We start from the raw sequence: 21,904 nt of genomic DNA on the forward strand, positions 1-21,904 counted from the left end.
GATGAGGTTCAATAAGGATAAGTGCAGGGTCCTGCACTTAGGACGGAAGAATCCAATGCACCGCTACAGACTAGGGGCCGAATGGCTAGGCAGCAGTTCTGCGGAAAAGGACCTAGGGGTGACAGTGGATGAGAAGCTGGATATGAGTCAGCAATGTGCCCTTGTTGCCAAGAAGGCCAATGGCATTTTGGGATGTATAAGTAGGGGCATAGCCAGCAGATCGAGGGACGTGATCGTTCCCCTCTATTCGACATTGGTGAGGCCTCATCTGGAGTACTGTGTCCAGTTTTGGGCCCCACACTACAAGAAGGATGTGGATAAATTGGAGAGAGTCCAGCGAAGGGCAACAAAAATGATTAGGGGTCTAGAACACATGACTTATGAGGAGAGGCTGAGGGAGCTGGGATTGTTTAGTCTGCAGAAGAGAAGAATGAGGGGGGATTTGATAGCTGCTTTCAACTACCTGAAAGGGGGTTCCAAAGAGGATGGCTCTAGACTGTTCTCAATGGTAGCAGATGACAGAACGAGGAGTAATGGTCTCAAGTTGCAGTGGGGGAGGTTTAGATTGGATATTAGGAAAAACTTTTTCACTAAGAGGGTGGTGAAACACTGGAATGCGTTACCTGGGGAGGTGGTAGAATCTCCTTCCTTAGAGGTTTTTAAGGTCAGGCTTGACAAAGCCCTGACTGGGATGATTTAACTGGGAATTGGTCCTGCTTCGAGCAGGGGGTTGGACTAGATGACCTTCTGGGGTCCCTTCCAACCCTGATATTCTATGATTCTATGATTTAGGCAGCATTATCTCCTGAAAATTGTAACCAACATTGTTTGTCTGAGTGATTAGCTGACCAAGAAGTAGGACTGAGTGGACTTGTAGGCTGTAAAGTTTTACAGTGTTTTATTTTTGAATGCAGTTTTTTGGTACAAAATTCTACATTTGTAAGTTCAACTTTCATGATAAAGAGATAGCACGATAGTACTTGTATGGGGTGAGCTGAAAAATACAATGTGTTTTTTACAGTGCAAATATTTGTAATAAAAATAAATATAAAGTGAGCACTGTACACTTTGTATTTTGTGTTGTAATTGAAATTAATATATTTTAAAATGTAGTAAACATCCAAAAATATTTAAAATAAATGGTATTCTATTGTTATTTAACAGCACGATTAATCGCCATTCATTTTTTTAATCACTTGACAGACCTAATTAGAATTGGAAAAAATACAGAGAAGGACAACAAAAGGGGGCATGGAACAGCTTCTGTATGAGGACAGATTAAAAAGACTGGGACTGGTCATCTTAGAAAAGAGACAACTAAGGGGGAATATGACAGAGGTGTAGAGAAAGTGAATAAGGAAGTTTCAGAGTAGCAGCCATGTTAGTCAGAGAACACTTCAATCTCTCTGGTCATAGAATCATAGAATATCAGGGTTGGAAGGGACCTCAGGAGGTCATCTAGTCCAATCCCCTGCTCAAAGCAGGACCAATCCCCAATTAAATCATCCCAGCCAGGGCTTTGTCAAGCCTGACCTTAAAAACTTCTAAGGAAGGAGATTCTACCACCTCCCTAGGTAACACATTCCAGTGTTTCACCACCCTCCTAGTGAAAACATTTTTCCTAATATCCAACCTAAACCTCCCCCACTGCAACTTGAGACCATTACTCCTTGTCCTGTCCTCTTCTACCACTGAGAATAGTCTAGAACCATCCTCTTTGGAACCCCCTTTCAGGTAGTTGAAAGCAGCTATCAAATCCCCCCTCATTCTTCTCTTCTGCAGACTAAACAATCCCAGTTCCCTCAGCCTCACCTCATAAGTCATGTGTTCCAGACCCCTAATCATTTTTGTTGCCCTTCGCTGGACTCTCTCCAATTTATCCACATCCTTCTTGTAGTGCAGGGCCCAAAACTGGACACAGTACTCCAGATGAGGCCTCACGAATGTCGAATAGAGGGGAACGATCACGTCCCTCGATCTGCTGGCTATGCCCCTACTTATACATTCCAAAATGCCATTGGCCTTCTTGGCAACAAGGGCACACTGTTGACTCATATCCAGCTTCTCGTCCACTGTCACCCCTAGGTCCTTTTCCGCAGAACTGCTGCCTAGCCATTCGGTCCCTAGTCTGTAGCCGTGCATTGGGTTCTTCCGTCCTAAGTGCAGGACCCTGCACTTATCCTTGTTGAACCTCATCAGATTTCTTTTGGCCCAATCCTCCAATTTGTCTAGGTCCCTCTGTATCCTATCCCTCCCCTCCAGCGTATCTACAACTCCTCCTAATTTAGTATCATCCGCAAATTTGCTGAGAGTGCAATCCAAACCATCCTCCAGATCATTTATGAAGATATTGAACAAAACCGGCCCCAGGACCGACCCCTGGGGCACTCCACTTGATACCGGCTGCAAACTAGACATGGAGCCATTGATCACTACCCGTTGAGCCCGACAATCTAGCCAACTTTCTACCCACCTTATAGTGCATTCATCCAGCCCATACTTCTTTAACTTGCTGACAAGAATACTGTGGGAGACCGTGTCAAAAGCTTTGCTAAAGTCAAGAAACAATACATCCACTGCTTTCCCTTCATCCACAGAACCAGTAATCTCATCATAGAAGGCGATTAGATTAGCCAGGCATGACCTTCCCTTGGTGAATCCATGCTGACTGTTCCTGATCACTTTCCTCTCGTTTAAGTGCTTCAGGATTGATTCCTTGAGGACCTGCTCCACGATTTTTCCAGGGACTGAGGTGAGGCTGACTGGCCTGTAGTTCCCAGGATCCTCCTTCTTCCCTTTTTTAAAGATTGGCACTACATTAGCCTTTTTCCAGTCATCCGGGACTTCCCCCGTTCGCCACGAGTTTTCAAAGATAATGGCCAATGGCTCTGCAATCACAGATGCGAATGCCTTTAGCACTCTTGGATGCAACGTGTCCGGCTCCATGGACTTGTGCACGTCCAGCTTTTCTAAATAGTCCCTAACCACCTCTATCTCCACAGAGGGCTGGCCACCTACTCCCCATGCTGTGATGCCCAGCGCAGCAGTCTGGGAGCTGACCTTGTTAGTGAAGACAGAGGCACAAAAAGCATTGAGTACATTAGCTTTTTCCACATCCTCTGTCACTAGGTTGCCTCCCTATTACACTCGATGACAGACCTAAAAATTGCAATATTACAACAAAAAAACTTCAAAAACAGACTCTAATGAGAGACTGCTGAATTGGAATTAATTTGCAAACTGGACACCATTAAATTAGGCTTGAATAAAGACTGGGAGTGGATGTGTCATTACACAAAGTTAAACTATTTTCTCATGCTTATCCCCCCTCCCCCGCACTGTTCTTCACACATTCTTGTCAACTGCTGGAAATGGCCCATCTTGATTATCACTACAAAAGGTTTTTTTTTTCTCTCCTGCTGATAATAGCTCACCTTAACTGATCACTCTTGTTATAGTGTGCATGGTAAAACCCATTGTTTCATGTTCTCTGCGTATATAAAATCTTCCTACTGTATTTTCCACTGCATGGATCCGACGAAGTGGGCTGTAGCCCACAAAAGCTTATGCTTAAATAAATGTGCTAGTCGCTAAGGTGCCACAAGTAGTCCTGTTCTTTTTTTGAATAAGGAAGTGTTATTTACTCCTTCTCATAACACATGAAGCAGGGCTCGCCCAATTAAATTAATAGGCAGAAGGTTTAAAACAAAGGGAAGTACTTCTTCACACAATGCACAGTCAACCTGTGGAACTTGTTGCCAGGGGATTTTGTGAAAGTCAAAAATATAACTGGGTTCAAAAGAGAATTAGATAAGTTCCCGGAGGACAGGTCCATCAATGGTTATTAGCCAAAATGAAGTAGTTTTCCTCGTAACAGAAATTTAAGTTAGAGCTTATCAAAACAAATTCCATATGAAATAGAAATAATTAAAACCTATACTGGTTCTGTAGTCTCATAAATGTTATTTCTCTCACATATTCTCCCACCTCAACCTTTGGATTGAGGTTTCACTTCAGAGCTCCTTAGACTGTAAATTACATAAAATAAGCTTTTCAGGATTTGCCACCATTTTCTATATTAATTTGTAAAAAAGAAAAACAACGTAAGTTTCAGTTTTCCACTATTCAAGTTATCACATAGTTATTCTCTACATTTTAAGAAATAAGAAAAATTACTTAATCTTATCATTTGTTAGTGTTCTTTTAATCCCATTTAACACCCATTTCCATCTACTGAACTCTTCTGCAAAGTTGTGGTTTACACCAATTTAGTGGATTTCCCCTTCTCAGAATTCATTTATCTCTGGGTTTTCTGTCATAAGTGTTGGTAGAAGGGATCTCACATCTTGTGGGAAGGTTTGCATCATGAGGAAAAGCACCTGTCAGGGTTCCTTCCCCACTCTGATCTCTAGGGTACAGACGTGGGGACCTGCATGAAAGACCCCCTAAGCTTATTCTTACCAGCTCAGGTTAAAAACTTCCCCAAGGTACAAACTTTGCCTTGGCCTTGAACAGTATGCTGCCACCACCAAGCGTTTTAAACAAAGAACAGGGAAAGAGATCACTTGGAGACGTCTTCCCCCAAAATATCCCCCCAAGCTCTACACCCCCTTTCCTGGGGAAGGCTTGATGATAATCCTCACCAATTTGTACAGGTGAACACAGACCCATTCCCTTGGATCTTAAGAACAATGAAAAATCAATCAGGTTCTTAAAAGAAGAATTTTAATTAAAGAAAGGTAAAAGAATCACCTCTGTAAAATCAGGATGGAATATACTTTACAGGGTATTCAGATTCAAACAACACAGGATCCCCCTCTGGGCAAAACCTTAAAGTTACAGAAAACAGGAATAAACCTCCCTCTTAACACAGGGAAAATTCACATAAAACAAAAGATAAACTAATCCACCTTGCCTGGCTTACCTATACTGGTTGCAATATTGGAGACTTGGATTAGGATGGGTTGGAGAAGATGGATTTCTGTCTGGCCTCTTTCAGTCCCAAGAGAGAAAAACCACGTAAAACAAAGAGCAGAAACAAAAGCCTCCCCCCAGCCCCAGGTTTTAAAGTATCTTGTTCCCTTATTGGTCCTTTGGGTCAGGTGTCATCCAGGTTAGCTGAGCTTCTTAACTCTTTACAGGTAACAGGATGTTGCCTCGGTCCAGGAGGGATTTTATAGCACTGTATACAGAAAGGTGGTTACTCTTCACTTTATTTATGACAGCACCTCTAGTCTATTTTCACACTTTGTAATCTTTCAAAGCAGAGGCGATGGAGAAGTGATTCAAATACATAAGACACAAAAGCAAAACTAAACCCTTGTTTACACTACGCAGTTTTGTTGGCAAAAGCTGCCTGTGCCGACAAAACAGGGAGGCGTACACCACAAAGCTACTTTTGGAGGCAAAACTCTGCTGTTTTGCCGACAAAATAAAACCACCTCAATTAGAGGTATAGAGCTTTCTGCAGCAAAGTTAAAGCAACAAAGCATTAGTGTAGACACTGCCATTCATTATGTCTAGGGCCCTATCAAATTCATGGTCCATTTTGGTCAATTTCATGGTCATAAGATTTTTAAAATCGTAAATGTCATGATTTCAGTTATTGAAACCTGAAATTTCATGGTGTTGTAATTGTAGGCGTTCTGATCCAAAAAGGAGTTGAGGGGAGGTCGAAAGGATACTGTAGGGGCAGTTGCAGTACTGCTATCCTTACTTCTGCACTGCTTCTGGTGGCAGTGCTGCTCCCAGAGCTGGGCAGCTGGAGAGCAGTGGCTGCTGTCCACGATCTCAGCTCTGAAGGCAGAAAGCTGCCAGCAGCAGCGCAGAAGTAATGATGGTGATGGCATGGTGTGGTATTGCCACCCTTACTTCTGCCCTCTGCCTGTAGCAGTCACCACTCTCCAGCCACCCAGTTCTGAAGGCAGCAAAGCAGAAGGAGGAATGGCATGGTATGGTATTGCCACCCTTACTTCTGCGCTGCTGCTGGCAGGGTACTGCCTTCAGAGCTGGGCACCTGGCCAACCGCCGCCACTCTCCAGCTGCCCAGCTCTGAAAACAGCACAAAAGTAAGGGTGGCAATACAGCAACCCCCCGCCCCCAATATAATCCTGTGACCTTCCTGCAACTCCCTTTTGGGTCAGGACCCCCAGTTTGAGAAATGCTGGTCTCCACCCTGAAATCTGTATAGTATAGGGTAAAAGCACACAAAAGACCAGATTTCATGGGGGAGACCAGATTTCACAGGGGAGACGCGTTTTTCACAGCTGTGAATTTGGTAGGGCCCTAGTTATGTTGACATAACTGGTCTCCTTCAGTATCCCACAATGCTCATTGTGACCACTCTGCTCACTGTTTTGAACTCAGCTGCCCTCCAGGCACTCGCCCCTCCCCTTTCAAAGCTCAGGGAAGCTTTGACATTCCTGAGCCTGGAGAGCTCACAGAGATGCTGAGGATACCGCTCCCAGTAACTGGGGAGGCTGTGGGAGAACTCAGGAGGGAATCAGAACCATTAATGTGGAATGTTGCTCTCCCTGGCAGGCAGGCAGAGCAGGCTGCTGCTGTGAGGTGTGTGTAGAGAGACTGCTGTGCAGTCTCCCTCCCCCTGCCTCAGGATTGGTTGCTCAAGCTGCTATCTAAATTTAAAGAGACAGCATGCCGACACACTCTCCCCCAACACACACTCCGTCTCTCACATACATACTCTCCCCCCACTTCCACAACACACACTCTGTCTCTCTTCCCACCACACACTCCCTGTTACACATTCCTCCCTCTGCCCCACCCCCCACTTCAGTTGAAAAGCAGCTGGCAAGAAGGATGCCCATGAAATGATGGGATTGAGAAACCTGCATCATGTGACACTGTACCTGCCCCATGAGGCACTGCAAACCCATCCCAAAGCACCCTGTGGCCAGTTGCACAGTAGGATAACTACCCACAGTGCACTGCTCTGTGTTGATGCAAGAGCTGCTAGTGTAGATGCGCTTCAGCAAAACAAGGAGCGTAGTGTGGACACTCAACAGTGCTTTAATTAAAGTGCTTTACTTAAAGTGGCATAACTTTTGACAACAAAACTCTGTAGTGTAGACATAGCCTAAGAAACCAACACATAGAATCAGGAGTCAAAATTCACATATCCTGCAGTCTGACACATTCATTCCCTCATTGGCTACCACCACTTGCATGGCATGGAAGTGTTTCTTATCCAGCAAGGCAGCCAGATTGGGATCCATGGGGAAGGAAGGTCTTCTGAAGGCATCAACTCTTTCTCACTTTGCCTCATGAAACATTGGATCCAAATGATAAAGGACAATTGTTCCGAATCTCACCATGGCATCCTTTGGGGCTGTAATCAGTGGCACTCAACTACACAGTAACATTGTAAACAGTTTTACCGGTGCCACACTAAACCACAGCTTCCTCCTCTGGGGTGAAAACAAACAACTAGGCGGCTGATATTTCTCCCTAGGTTCTTGTCAAGTTCTTGGCCTAGGACAGGATAAATTTACACTTCTCTACTAGAATTCCTTACCAAACCACCCACAATTTCAGCAGTGCTAGTGAAGAATGGATTCCCCAGCCATATACCTAATTTCTTTCTTTAGTGTGATGCCACATGTCAAAAATTAGGAACTAGGTACAGGCCTGGATCAGAATCTCTGTAAACTACCAGAGGTGTGATTTCTCTATCAAAATAGTTATTTTTCTGCTTCAACAAAGACGTCATTTTATCCACATTTGCAGCACATACAAAGAATGAGTTCAGCAAACACACCATTTCTATTTACATCTGCATAGTTAGGGATATCCTTTCCCAAATAACAAGATTAGTTAGGAGATTATCTTCATGGGTAACCTGCTGTGAGACCTGAATCATAACTGTTTTGGGAACCAAAGACAGGCATTTTGCCTAGTTTCACGTCACTTATTGTGTAATTCAGTCAGTCCCTGGAGGATCTGAGACAATATTGACCTAAACAATTGAACAACACTGTCAACATATGCAGTTACTTCAGTTAGTTGTACTATTGGAGTCTGCTGTTGTTCATCATTTCAGATTGGAGATTAAAAAATATGAATGAGTCCTGGGTAGCAGGTCCAATAGATTGGAGTATTCTCTTTACTGAACTGCACTTCACCTTTCTCCATGCCATCAAGGAAGGACTGGGAGAAAGAAAAACAAAATAAGAAATGGATATTTTAGAAATGACTAATTTTATTTGTCTCAAAATTCCCAATAAATCTGAGCTACAATCTGTCAAATACAACTACTACCTAGTTATGTGACCAAATGGCCTTCAGGAAAGAGGGGGAAAAACATCTCAGAGAGGTGTAAGACACTTCCAGTTTCATACAAAGTAAAATTCCAGAGCAGGTTACGTGATTCTTCCATTGTCTTCTCCTCTGATACCTCCTTCACTGAGCACTATCTCATTATTATTAAGTTGTGTAATTTGCAAAAGTATTAACATAATCATAAAGGGGGAAAAGCAGCCAACCTTCCCATCTGCAAACAATTCCAACCAAGCAGGAAAAAGTCCAGAAGTGGCCTCGCCAGTACATGGGGTAGTAGAGCGAGCGCGCCCAGAGCACTGGGCCTGGTGCAAGATCTGAGGCCTCAACCAAAGGCTGTGAACCAGAGGAAGCCTGGCCTTGGCAGCATAACATACTTGATATTTATGTAAATATATTCCAGCTAGTACAGATACAGGCCATTCAAATACAAGATAAGATGGTTTGACAAAATAACGAATGGGGATGTTTTGTACAAGATATCAGAAACAAGGGGAGGTAACAAAACAATGTAATGAAACTTGTAAGATGGTATGTAAGTTGTTTATCCCAGTTGTTTGTCTCAGTCTTTAAATGTTGGGGTGCGGAGATGAAGGAAGAAGGGGACATGCATCAGGGCCCTAATTGTGCCCTGGGTGATCACTACTTCCCACCACCCAACACAGAAGTAATGAGGTTGAGTAGTGCCGGTATAAGAGAAAATAAAACTACTAATTATTCCTCAAAAAAGGATTTTAATGACCTCCAGCTGTAAAGGCAACACAGACAAAATAAGAAAAGATAGATTAAAGACCAGCACTGAATAAGGATTAATATAACTGGCAAGTTATACTGAAGTCAAGTACAAGTACATGTAAAATTATTCATCAACTACCTACTACTATTCTTAACGCTATAGTATCGATACAAACTTGAGATCAATTCAGCTTGAGCAACATAATCTTACCCTGCATTTGTCCAAAAATACATTATCCTTCAGTTGGCTGTTTCCCACACTGGCCATGTATAGTTAGTCGAGAAGCGCACATCCCTTCGGTTCAGGGGGTGTGCGTCTGGTTTCCTGATCAAAGAGGGGTCCCCTTATGATCAAAACACACACACTTAGTCCTGTGCCTTCGTTATCTTATCTGTCAGCCATGTTTTAAAACAGACCAATCAATCAGAGTGGGCCAAATTCTTAGTGTGGTTGCTTTAATATTATAAGCTATGCGCGGGTGCATAGCTTATCTCCATGTAGCCAATTATCTTAAATGTGGTCAATGTGTGTTGATAATCCATGCACGAGCACATAGATTATCTCAATTCATATGAGTCAGCCTAAAGTGTTATCTGGTTGCAGCGCATCCTGACCACAAGGTTTAGTTTAATTCTGCAAAGCTTGCTTTCTGAAGCTTCTGGAAGTTTGAGGCCTAACACTGACAATACCTTTGTACAATACTTTTGTTCATATTAATCACATCCCCCCGAGGCCTAAACTTCTGACTTAGGAAAAACAACATTTATTTGAGTATATCGCTTTATAACAGGGGCAAATAGCGAATGCAGGCAAATATTAAAGCCCCAGCAATAATTATGGTAAAACAGACTAACAATCCCAGAAGAATGTGTGGGCCCTACTGCTCCACAATATGTAACAATCTTTCAGGGATTCCAATCACCTGGTGAGCTGTTTCTTTAATATCTTGACTGATCGTGAAGACAAATCTTCCTATTCCTTCTAACCATGGGATTATTATCGCATCCTCAGATTGAGTAGAGGGAGGAATCACCAGGGTTAGCTCCTGGTAACGTTCCTGTGAGACATTAAAAATCGCGGAAATAACATTGCCTAGCTGAATTATTGCTAAGTCAATTTCAGAGAATTTTTGGACAATCTCCTCTAATTTGGACACCCATAGAGGTGTAGGCAGGTGCACCTGGAGCTTCACTGTGTCATGTGCACCATGAACCCATGTAGAATTGATGATAGTGCCTAATTGGAAATGATAATAAGACCAATTGACGCAAGCTATACTTTTAGTTGGCCGAAATACGATATGGAGCATATAGTTGATAACAATAAGAATGATGTTTCAGTGAATTTTTGAGGAATGCCTACACACCGGCTTCCTGTCATTGCTTCCTCAGAATATGTGTTATTGATTAAGGATTTTTTAAGATGGAACCATCACTTGCACATCATACACTTTGCTTGAGCGGTACAATGTTTTCTAACACTCACAGGGCCACAAATGGCACCAAATAAAGGCGCTTTCCTATAACCTTCTTCCCAAGCAGAAGCATTTTTACAGCGGTCTGACTTACTAACAGCAATTGACAAAACAAGATCAGTAAGTGGCGATTTATTTGGTTTTGCTGCTGGACTACTGCTTGGAGACTGCGTCGATCTCAAACAGAACTTCTGTTGCATAGGGTGTAAGTTGTAACAGATGTAACATACTGGAGATTTTGTTCAAATGTCCAATTATTGCTTTGAGGTCCAATGGGATAATATATTTTTAATAGTTTGGTCCCCAACAGTTTCTCCAAAACACCCACATCCCATTTTACTTCCGTTTGACAAGCATACACAGGCCCTTCACTGTACGTGAAACATGAAGAGTTATAATACACACAACCAAAGAACCAGAGCGTATCATTAATAGGGAGTATACATCCAAAAGGTGGCTGAAGAAAATAAATATAGGTAATGATGGAGCGGTTTCCCAGCGAAGGTTTTTCAATAACAGTTAAGTTGACAGCCTTTACCGGGCACCAAGGATCGCTGGCATTGCAAACATTCCCATTGAATGTGCACTCAGGAAAGGATGAGTTCACGGGGGTGAAATAGGTACCATTTCCTAAGCACAAATCAGCTGCCTCTGATTTCAATACTGAAGACACCCAAATGAAGAAGAGCCACATTCCTGTAACAAGGAACACAATGCAGCTCACTGTACGGGTTCAGTGGCCAGAGGGGTTATCCAAGCTTGATTAGCATGGATATTACCGCTAGCAGTAGAAATTAGGTACATAAATGGATAGGATAGTATCTCTGTTATTTTTCCTCTAAGGGTTCATGAATCTGAGGCAATACAAGCCAGACCAACTGATCTTTTTGGTACAAAGGCTTCCAAGGGTCAGCCTCAAGGAGTGGCTTCCGTTGATAACTATATTGCCATTTTTCAGAATTTATTCCCCGGATAATTTATTTTTCCACCCTTTCCAATCACCCTGCTCATTTTTTAATCTAGGTTTAAGATCTCGGATTTTTTTTCCACCACCCCATTGCTTTGTGGGTGGTAAGGCAGGTGTAAAATGGGAGCTATCAACTGGCCTGAACACCAACACTCCCATTCTCAGCTATTCCAAGGAGGACCTCCGTCAGTAAAAATGATACCAGGAGGACCCCAGACTGTCATTAACTCCTCACAACACTTAATATTATTGGACGCCTGATAGAAACTTAATGGGAACACAGCGGACTTCCGGGATCCTAAATCTACAACAACCAAGCCCACGGGGTTTCTTTTTGATCCTGCAAGCAAGCACATTAGGTCCATCTGCCAATGGTAATTTACCTGCCACTTTTCTTTTCTGTAAGCGCCTCACATATAAACATTAAAATATTTTCGATGGCTGAGGCAAAACTTACAGTTACCAGTAACAGTTGCAATGATTTTGCGAATCTCTGAAAACCCTAAATCACATAAAATAAAGATCAGATTTATTGCAATGACCCTGGCACAGCTACAGACTAGGGACCGAATGGCTAGGCAGCAGTTCTGCGGAAAAGGACCTAGGGGTGACAGTGGATGAGAAGCTGGATATGAGTCAGCAGTGTGCCCTTGTTGCCAAGAAGGCCAATGGCATTTTGGGATGTATAAGTAAGGGCATAGAGAGCAGATTGAGAGACGTGATCGTTCCCCTCTATTCGACATTGGTAAGGCCTCATCTGGAGTACTGTGTCCAGTTTTGGGCCCCACACTACAAGAAGGATGTGGATAAATTGGAGAGAGTCCAGCGAAGGGCAACAAAAATGATTAGGGGTCTGGAACACATGACTTATGAAGAGAGGCTGAGGGAACTGGGATTGTTTAGTCTGCAGAAGAGAAGAATGAGGGGGGATTTGATAGCTGCTTTCAACTACCTGAGAGGTGGTTCCAGAGAGGATGGTTCTAGACTATTCTCAGTGGTAGAAGAGGACAGGACAAGGAGTAATGGTCTCAAGTTGCAGTGGGGGAGGTTTAGGTTGGATATTAGGAAAAACTTTTTCACTAGGAGGGTGGTGAAACACTGGAATGCGTTATCTAGGGAGGTGGTGGAATCTCCTTCCTTAGAAGTTTTTAAGGTCAGGCTTGACAAAGCCCTGGCTGGGATGATTTAATTGGGGATTGGTCCTGCTTTTGAGCAGGGGGTTGGACTAGATGACCTTCTGGGGTCCCTTCCAACCCTGATATTCTATGATTCTATGATTCTCATGAACAGCCTTTGCATAGCGAATGGCTTCACGAGACGGTTCCGGCCTTTTTGCTATATGTCAGAATTGGAGGGCCTCAACAATGACAGCATGAGCGGGAGGAGTCCAGGATTTATGACTAGCAATTTTTATGACAGCAGAAATTTTTCCAAGCTCCCAATGATTTTTTAAGAATTTTACTATAGAAACCCAATGTATATTATGGGCCCTTTCAGGATTGGTGAGATCAGAGCTTTGGACTCCTAATCTTCCCTTATAAAGGTAGGAACTGTCCACACCAATGTACCAATTTTCCTCTCCATGATTTAGTGGGACACGAGTTAAGGAGAAGGTCAGTGCCTCGACCTCGGCTAATTGAGCCGAAGGATTAGTCCGTAGTCTATAAGTCCCATTGGAGGCACATTTTAGGCAATTATACCCAACTGCCCCTTCATGCTGTGGTGCGCCATCAATCCATAACCACACTTTTTCCGTGTTATGTTCTAGAATACACCATTGTTTTTGTAAGAACCGGTGATTATTTTGAATCCATCTTACATGCAGTGGATGAAACTGGGTCTTTAGGGCCAATGCCATTTTTATAACTGCTTCAGGCATGTCCTGATGCATCCACCGAAACTCCGAACCAACCGAAAATGGATTATATGAAAACACAGACCAAATGAACAGGTTTCCTGCAATCCTCTGAAGAATGGGATACATTTGATTAAGAATAGTTAACGTTTTATCCGTGGAGGACTGATAAGAATGAAAAATGCCACTGGGAAAGGAAGAGTGATTCTCTTGTTTGAATTCCACCCACCAATGTTCATAACCAGTATTTACATACACATCCACCCTTTTAGAGGAATCGGGGTAGGTAAGAGAGGGTTCCTTAAGGAAGTGGGTTTTCCATTTTTGCCATATTGTCTGTATAAGTGGCCAATCAGGATTTTTTCCCCTACTCAGAAGGTAGGCCTGTTTGAAAAAGGCATTCCAGGAGGAAGACAAAAAACTAGTTTGGACCGCTAATCCAGCAGCCCTTTGGAAATCCTTTAAGGAATGGATAGAAGTGAGTTTGTTTATCGCTTCTATCACATCTGAATTCAAGGTAATATCTATGGCAACCCATATCCATCCCAAAAATGTTTGCCTAAGGGTGGGTTCTTTTCACTTTTCCTTTTTGATTTCCCAACCCTGGTTTGTAAGGTGTTGCATTAAGGCGTTTAAGATAATACTGCAACTCTCTTGGGTGGAATCAAAAATCAAAATATCATCCAAATACCTAACCCAATTATCATAATCGAAGGAGGCCATTGATTGTGCCATCATTTGAGTAGCCCATGAGGGGGAATTACAAAATCCCTGGGGGGTGACTCAGAATTTATACTTTTTCTTATTCCACATGAAAGCAGTCAACCCTCGAGGATCTAGAATTGGAATTTGAAAAAACATATCTTTAACGTCAATAACTGCTTTCCAGGGGTTGTTCTTTAATTTGGCAAGAAGGTTATATTGAATTTCAGTTGGATTAGCAATAATCCCTTTTTCTGTTTGGACAGCAGCATTAATTCGTCAGTAATCTATTACCAATTGCCCTTTGCCCTTTTTTGCTACAATCCAAACAGGTGATGAATATGGTGAGATTCTCCTCAATCCATCCATTAGTTAATGCTTGGTTAACTAATTCGTTACCCAACGTGATTTGCTCACAAGACAATGGATACTGCTTTTGAGGTCCCACCTGCACATTTGGTTTCAACTGGACTATGAAAGGAGTCTGTCCTAGCAAAGGTAGTCAAAAAAGATTTAGCACGAGGAATTTTCCCAATATTATCATTTCCAAAAATATGAAAGGAGTTACATTCCATAGGAATTATAGAAGATTATAGAACTAACACATTCTATTGAAAAAACTGAGGCAAATCCCTTTTTAGTTCCCCTGATTCCTTTTAACCAAACTTCGGAAAGATCCCTTTTATCAACTGTTTTGACAAAGTAAACAGATTTTTCAGCATCCGTATCAAGTAACCAATTTTCCTGCTTTCCATTGGTAACTAATTTCAAAAGAGGGAGACTTTTGCTAAGATTTATTAAAATGACTTTGCTCATCTCCCTGCTCGAGCCGCCGTTTCCTTAATCATTTTTATTTTTACCCCGTGCAACAAATTCATGGTGTTCAGCCAATTTTACTAACTCAGGATCAGAGAGCCAGGCCTCTGGAAGTGTATTCTGATTTCGTAAAAAGGTGAAGGCTGCACGTGCAACCCCAGAGTGCTCCTGTTTAGGGTTCATAGAGGGATTTGATTTTAACAGTTTTGGGTTATCAATTACATTTCCTTGGTCCCACTGAATTTGTCGGGAAGACAGAGCTTCTAAGGTCAGTCCACCCAACCCTAAAACAACAGATTCCAACCAATATCGTCTGAAACATAGCTCGCTACACGTTGGAACAGTAGCTGGACTTACTACTCTGGCTTGTGTTTCTACCATGGTGTCATCTCACCATCTGGCGGTGCCATTATCATTATCTCTTACGCTGAGAATCGTATTAAAAAAATGTATGCATACAGTGACTCCCAGTTCTGGATGTCATCAGGGCCTGGCTTAGTTCTCCTTCCCTGGGTATTAGTTACAGCCATTGCCAATGCCATGATGGGAACCAGGGTTAATCTGCCAACTATTTTTGTTCTCCAGTCCCCTCCAGTTAGTCCCCCGGTTGACTGATAACTCAACACCAGGGGTCCATCCAGACCATTAAGAAAATCATCACTATGTTCCTTATATAATCGCATCACCCACTTCCAAATAGGTTCACCGTCTTTCCTAGACACCCTGGCTCACAAATGCCAGAGCTCAGCAGTGGTGTAGGATCTATATTCAGTGACCACAGTGGTCTGATCACCATCACTTTTGGATTTGATGGTAACTACAGCGTATAGAGGCACTGCTGGAACAGAAGGAACTGCCTCCTGCAAATTATAGGGAGGTGGTGGACTTTCTTCCTCCATTCTGACAGGAGGGGAGGAAGGGGCACAATGAGGCTGAAGCAGCAAGTGGATGGTTTTTTGCTGTTTAATTATAGTAGAACTTAAACACGCCAAGCATTCCAACACAGACTGACAAATTCCCTTCTTATTGATTTTATCTCTGTCCCAAAGCAATTCTTTTAAGACCAAAGGCTGGAGAAGCTGGTCCATGCATTGAAAATTTTCAGGGACAGTGGCTTTTACTTTGCAGACCTTCCCTAATCCTTCCAATAACATGTGGGAGGGACTATCAACAGGAATTTTACCTTGTTCGTTAAAATTAACAGAAGCGGTAGAACGAATTTCCCAGGAATTAAAGGTGACCACCGCTCGGTGAGCCAAGATTCCTGTATTATGCAAGCAATTAAACCCCCTATTGGAAGTTCGGCCCTCCACTGCTACAATCTCTGGAGGCATTTCTTTAAGTTCAAAATTATAATCAATCTGAATATTCATTTGTATATTTCCATAATTTTCATTATATTGGAAAGCGATTTGTTCGACTAAATGCCCAATCGGGGTGTTCACCATATTCATACCAGTCCTACCCATATACAGGCATTCCCTGATAGGGCCTGCCTGGACCAACATTACATCTCCTTCCTGGGGTTTAGCCATCTTTACTGAAAAAACATTACTGTATCTCTTTGATGGAATTGGGCAATTTTTGTGTCATACAAAGCCCTGAGCTTGTGGGCAAATAGCTCCCTAACACGCAATAAGGGTACTGGATCAGGGGAACCTATGTACCTCTGAATTTGATCCCTTTCGGGTCCTGGGGGTGGGGGGGGGTAGCTCCCAGCAATACCCTGTGATATAAATTAGTTTGGGACTATAGTCTCCTGCTCTTAATTGTTTGCTTGATAACATTATATCGTAATACTGGTAATGATCTACTGACATCTATACTGTGATTAAATTGTACAAAAAGTATTGTCAAGTAAAAGTATTGCCAATGTTAGGCCTCAAACTTCCGTATGTTTCAAAAAGCAAGGCTTGCAAAATTAAGCTTAAGCTCGGGGTCAGGACGCGCTGCAACCAGATAACATTTTATGCTAACTCCTATGTACGTACCAAACCCACATTAAAGACTCAATTGGCTACAAAAGATAAATAGGCCTAAATTATACAACTAACTAACAATTGGCTATATACAATTAGGGCAACCACACTAACAATGTGGCCCATCCTAATTGGTTGGTCTGTTTTAAAACACGGCCGTCAGACCAAATAAAAACTACGAAGGCACAGAAACAAGTGTGTTGTTGGTCATAAGAGAAACCTGACCCACACCCCCTGAACCGAAGGGACATGCACTTCTCAACTGTCTGTACCTGGCCAGTGCGGAAAATGGCTGACTAAAGGGTAAAGTATTTTTGGGACAAATGCAGGGTAAGATTATGGAGTAAAAAAGTCTGGTTGCTCAAGCTGATTTGATCTTAGTTGTATCAATACTGTAGTATAAAAACAATTGTAAGTGGTTGGTGGATAATAGCTTTGCATGTATTTGTGCTTGTCTTTCGAATAGCCCGAGCGGATGCATGTAAGGCTGTCGTCCACTAGCTCCTTGTACGTGTAGTTGTGCTTGTCTTCGGTATATCCTGCCACCAGGAATATATAATTGCTGAATAATAGCTTTACTTATGCTTGTCTTCAGGGCTTCTATTATAACCTGCCAGGACCAGCATATGTAGAGTCACTGTTCAGTAACTCCCAAATGGTCCACAATATTACATGTACTTGCGCTTATCTTCATAATAACCTGCCATTTATATTAATTCTTATTCAATGCTGGTCTTTGTTTTTGCTTTTCTTATTTTTCCTGTGTTATCTTTATAGTAGAAAATAATTAAAAACCTTTTCTGAGGAATAACTAGTAGTTCTTGTTTATCTTATACGGACGCTACTCAACCTCATTACATCTGTGTTGGGTGGCGGGAAGTAGCGATCACCCAGGGCCCAATTAGAGTCCTGACACTTGCCCCCTTCTTCCTTTATCTCTGAATATAGCAGCATAGTATCAATGGCAGGAGCTTGAGCTCCTGAAGTTAGTTCTACTAATGGAAGAACCGAATTGTCAAGTCGCCTATGAGGATATTCACGGGCCCGGGAATAAAAATACTGTTTAAGAAGACAACAAACCACTCCAACAGTAATCAAAAAACAAAGGCCAGCAAAAATCCAGGCGGAGATGACTCCTGGATCAGACCATAAATTCATTTAGCTAATTATCAAATACCACGAAGGGATATAAAACCTTACAATCGTGGACCTGCCACAAACCTTTATAATTTTCAAGCTTACTAAGGGTGCAAGGGAGAATTGATAATAACTGGGCAGAAGCTGGATATGAGTCAACAGTGTGCCCTTGTTGTCAAGAAGGCCAATGGAATATTGTGCTGTATTAGTAGGAGCATTGCCAGCAGATTGAAGGAAGTGATTATTCCCTTCTATTTGGCACTAATGAGGCTGCACCTGGAGTACTGCGTCCAGTTTTGGTCTCCCCACTACAGAAGGGATGTGGACAAATTGGAGAGAGTCCAGCAGAGGGCAACAAAAATGATCGGGGGGGGGGTGCTGAGGCACATGACTTATGAGGAGAGGCTGAGGGAACTGGGGTTATTTAGTCTGCAGAAGAGAAAAGTGAGGGGGGATTTGATAGCAACCTTCAATTACCTGAAGCGAAGTTCCAAAGAAGATGGAGCTATGCTGTTCTCAGTAGTGGCAGATGACAGAACAAGAAGCAATGGTCTCAAGTTGCAGTGGGGAAGTTCTAGGTTGGATATTAGGAAACACTATTTCACTGGGAGGGTAGTGAAGCACTGGAATGGGTTACCTACGGAGGTGGTGGAATCTCCATCCTTAGAGGTTTTTAGCCCCAGCTTGACAAAGCTGTGGCTGGGATGATTTAGTTGGTGTTGTCCTGCTTTGAGCAGGGGATTGGACTAGATGACCTCCTTAGGTCTCTTCCAACTCTAACGTTCTATGATCACATTCTGTTTGGGATCCATTCAAATTTCCCTTCCAGGACTGTGACACATTCATCTGTAGCACTATTGAGTCTGATTTCAAAGCACAATTCTGAATCACAGAGTTGAGAATACGGCATTATGTGACACGTTAGTAGGTGGAGGATATTCTTCTCCACATTCTAAATATTGCATGGCTCAGACAGAAGCTGACATAACTCGAGTGTTGGGGAAGGAGAGAATCCCTCCAACTCACCCTTCACCTTCCAGTCTAACAGAAGCTGAAACAATATTCTTTTGCCTGTCCCTGCTCTTGGTTATATTTAAATATATTTTAAATGAGAAAAAATGAGTGTTGCTCCGCACAACCCAGGGGGTAACATGAGAACAACTAGGAATGAAACAATCTGTCCCCAAAGGGGGAACTCGGTGACTGTAACAATCACTTTGCAGTGTGAGGAATAGTATAAAAGTGATACTCCAGGTTTCTTTAAACTAAGAAAAATGGTGGAGGTCAGGTTACTTTGTGCAGAAACGTGTTTGAAAACTTCAACCACTGTATGTGGGCAAAAGCAGGTAACTCATCTGGGGGACCTGACAGACCATGGTGAAGCAAATGGTGCAAATAGCCTTAGAGTTCACTATGTGGGAATTAGCCAAAGTATTAAAGAAAACATATTTTGTCAGCCCTAGGCAAGTTTTTATGGTATTTATCACTCTTGTGGATCCTCAGATGCGCAACATGGTGTGAGCACACATAAAAGCTCTTCCCAAACCCTGAGCATTTATAGGGTTTCTCTCCTGTGTGGAATCTCTGAAGACAAATAAGCCCTGGTGAGTCAGTGAAGATTTTCCTACACTCCCAGCATGCATAGGGTCTGTTTCCTTTGATGTGTAATAAGGCCTGAGCGGTAAGTGAAGGTTTTTCCACACACCGAACATTTATAGGCTCTTTTTCCTGAGTGAATTCTCTCATGTCTGAGAAGGTGTGAGTTGTCATTGAAGTTTTTCCCACACTCTGAGCATTCATATGGTCTTTCTCCTGTGTGGATTCTATGATGTCTAATAAGTGCTGAACTCTGAGTGAAGCTTTTCCTGCACTCACAGCATTCGTAAGGTCTCTCTCCTATATGGACCCTCTCATGTCTAATAAGGGGGGACATATCATTGAAGCTTTTCCCACACTCAGAACAGGTATAGGGTCTCTCTCCTGTGTGGATTCTCTCATGCCTAATAAGCTTTGAGGGGCTACTGAAGCTTTTCCCACATTCAGTGCACGTGTTGTTTTTCTCTCCTGGGGAGATTCTTTGCTGGGCTCTGGTTTCCTTGAGGTGTTTGTGAGTTCCTGGACTATTTGTAGATTTACCCAGTTTCTCCTCTGGCTGGTTTCCCTGCTGCCTTTTTGGCCTGTGCTGACTCTTACAAACTTTTCCCTGCTCATGACTCCTGGACACAGTTCCTTTAGATCTTTGTGATAATGCTTTGTGCAGTTCCACTTGCTTAGCATCTGCCTGTTGAGAATTCTGCTCCTGATTCTCATTCACCATCCAGTCACCTGCTGGGGGAGAGAGAAACGTCAGAAACAGGGATAGAAAAGGGGACAGGAAACCAAACTAAGTGCTGTGAAGGCAGAAAAATATCAGGAACTACATTCCCCTACACTTCTCCCCCTAGGGGAGAGAGAAGGATACCAGAACTGCTATCCAAATACTCAGGAGAAAGGGAGGTCAGGAAAGGAGCCACTGCCAGACATCAGTCAGGATGGGGAGGAAACCACTGCCAGATCCCAGCTATTCCCTTCAGACACAGGCAGATTCTGAATTGCTTTATTGATTCCTCCCCTGTGCAGGCACCTCTCAGAATTCCTCTTTCCTCTGAGCACTGTATATCGGCCATAGCTCTTCCCCTTCATTCCAGCTTGGCGATCGACCAGCTTTGGAATGGGAAATACTGCTCTAGGGAAAGACAACAAGGGAAATTCATGGGACTTTTTTTTTCCTCTCCCTCCCTCCTTCCCAGATTGGAATTTTTTCCCCTAAATCTCCCTTGCTGCATAGTAAACTGTCCTATTGTTCTACCTTCAGTGGGCACAGAGAACAATTGACCACCATCCTCTTTGTAACAGCCCTTAACATCTTTGAAGACTGTTATCAGATCCTCTCTGTCTTCTTTTCTCAAAACTAAACATGTCCAGTTCTTTCAATCTTTCCTCACAATTCATGTTTGAAGATAATGAGGTAGCTTTATGGACATTTCTTCTCTAGCACCATTCTGAATGCATATGAGTGGGGGTGAGGAGGATCCTCCTAGAGCATGCTGAAGGGTGATTAGAGAGGTAGGAAGGGAACCAGGTGACAACAAGGGAAGACAAGGTTTCAAAAAGAGGAGCCTGGTCAGTGGTGTCAAATGCAGATGACAGGTCAAGGAGGATGAGGCTAGAGTGCTGGTTCTGAGCTTCGCCTAGGGAGAGCTGTGACCTTAAAAACATCACAGTGCCATCTGGCACACTGTTGGTGTGATATTTACCCAATGGGGGTCATGTAATGTATCCCTGAAAGAAAGACAGTTACCTTTTTCCGTAACTGGTGTTCTTCAAGATGTGTTGCTCATGTCCATTCAACTTAGGTGTGTGTGCTCACCACATGCACCGGTGCTGGAAGTTTTTTCCTCAGTGGTATCCATAGGGGACTGGCTCCGGCGCTGCTGGCTTCCCCCATCCTCAGTTCCTTCTTGCCCTCCTTCTCCACTGTTGGAGTTTCCAGCAGGTTGTGGAATGGACATGAGCAACACATCTCGAAGAACACCAGTTACAGAAAGGTATCCGTCTTCTTTGAGTGCTTGCTCACGACCATTCAACTTAGGTGACTCCCAGCAGTACCCTTCAGAGGTGGGTAGGAGTTCACAGATGTGTAGATTGCAACACAGCTCTGCCAAACCCAGTGTCATCCCTGACCTGCTGAGTGATAGCGTAGTGGGCCGTGAACATGTGCCTGGAGGACCACGTCATGGCTCCACAGATGTCCTAGATCGGGAAGTGTGCCAGGAAGGCTGCTGAAGATGCCTGCTCTCTGACGATCGGCAGTGGAGGGACTCCCGCTAACTCGTAGCAGGTCCGAATGCAAGAGGTGATCCAGTTAGAAATCCTCTGCGTGAACACCAGGAGGCCCTTCATC

General features: G+C 43.1%; 1 protein-coding gene across 9 annotated transcripts in view; it reads right to left on the reverse strand.

The window, feature by feature from the left end:
• Window positions 1-4,708: 4,708 nt before the first annotated feature.
• LOC140914588 (zinc finger protein 2-like) overlaps window positions 4,709-21,904 on the reverse strand; it is a 50,135-nt gene continuing 32,939 nt past the window's right edge. For 6 of the 9 annotated variants that reach the window (XM_073352756.1, XM_073352750.1, XM_073352751.1 and 3 more), the window contains one exon: window positions 12,484-20,289. In XM_073352756.1, coding sequence (XP_073208857.1) covers window positions 19,586-20,289 — 704 coding nt within the window. In that variant the 3' untranslated portion in view covers window positions 12,484-19,585. Of the gene's footprint in view, window positions 8,167-12,482; window positions 20,290-21,904 lie in introns of those variants that run through there. The other 3 variants (XR_012159905.1, XM_073352755.1, XM_073352754.1) reach the window with 3 other exon arrangements.

Source organism: Lepidochelys kempii, chromosome 7 (assembly GCF_965140265.1).
Source record: "Lepidochelys kempii isolate rLepKem1 chromosome 7, rLepKem1.hap2, whole genome shotgun sequence".
Lineage (NCBI taxonomy): Eukaryota > Metazoa > Chordata > Testudines > Cheloniidae > Lepidochelys > Lepidochelys kempii.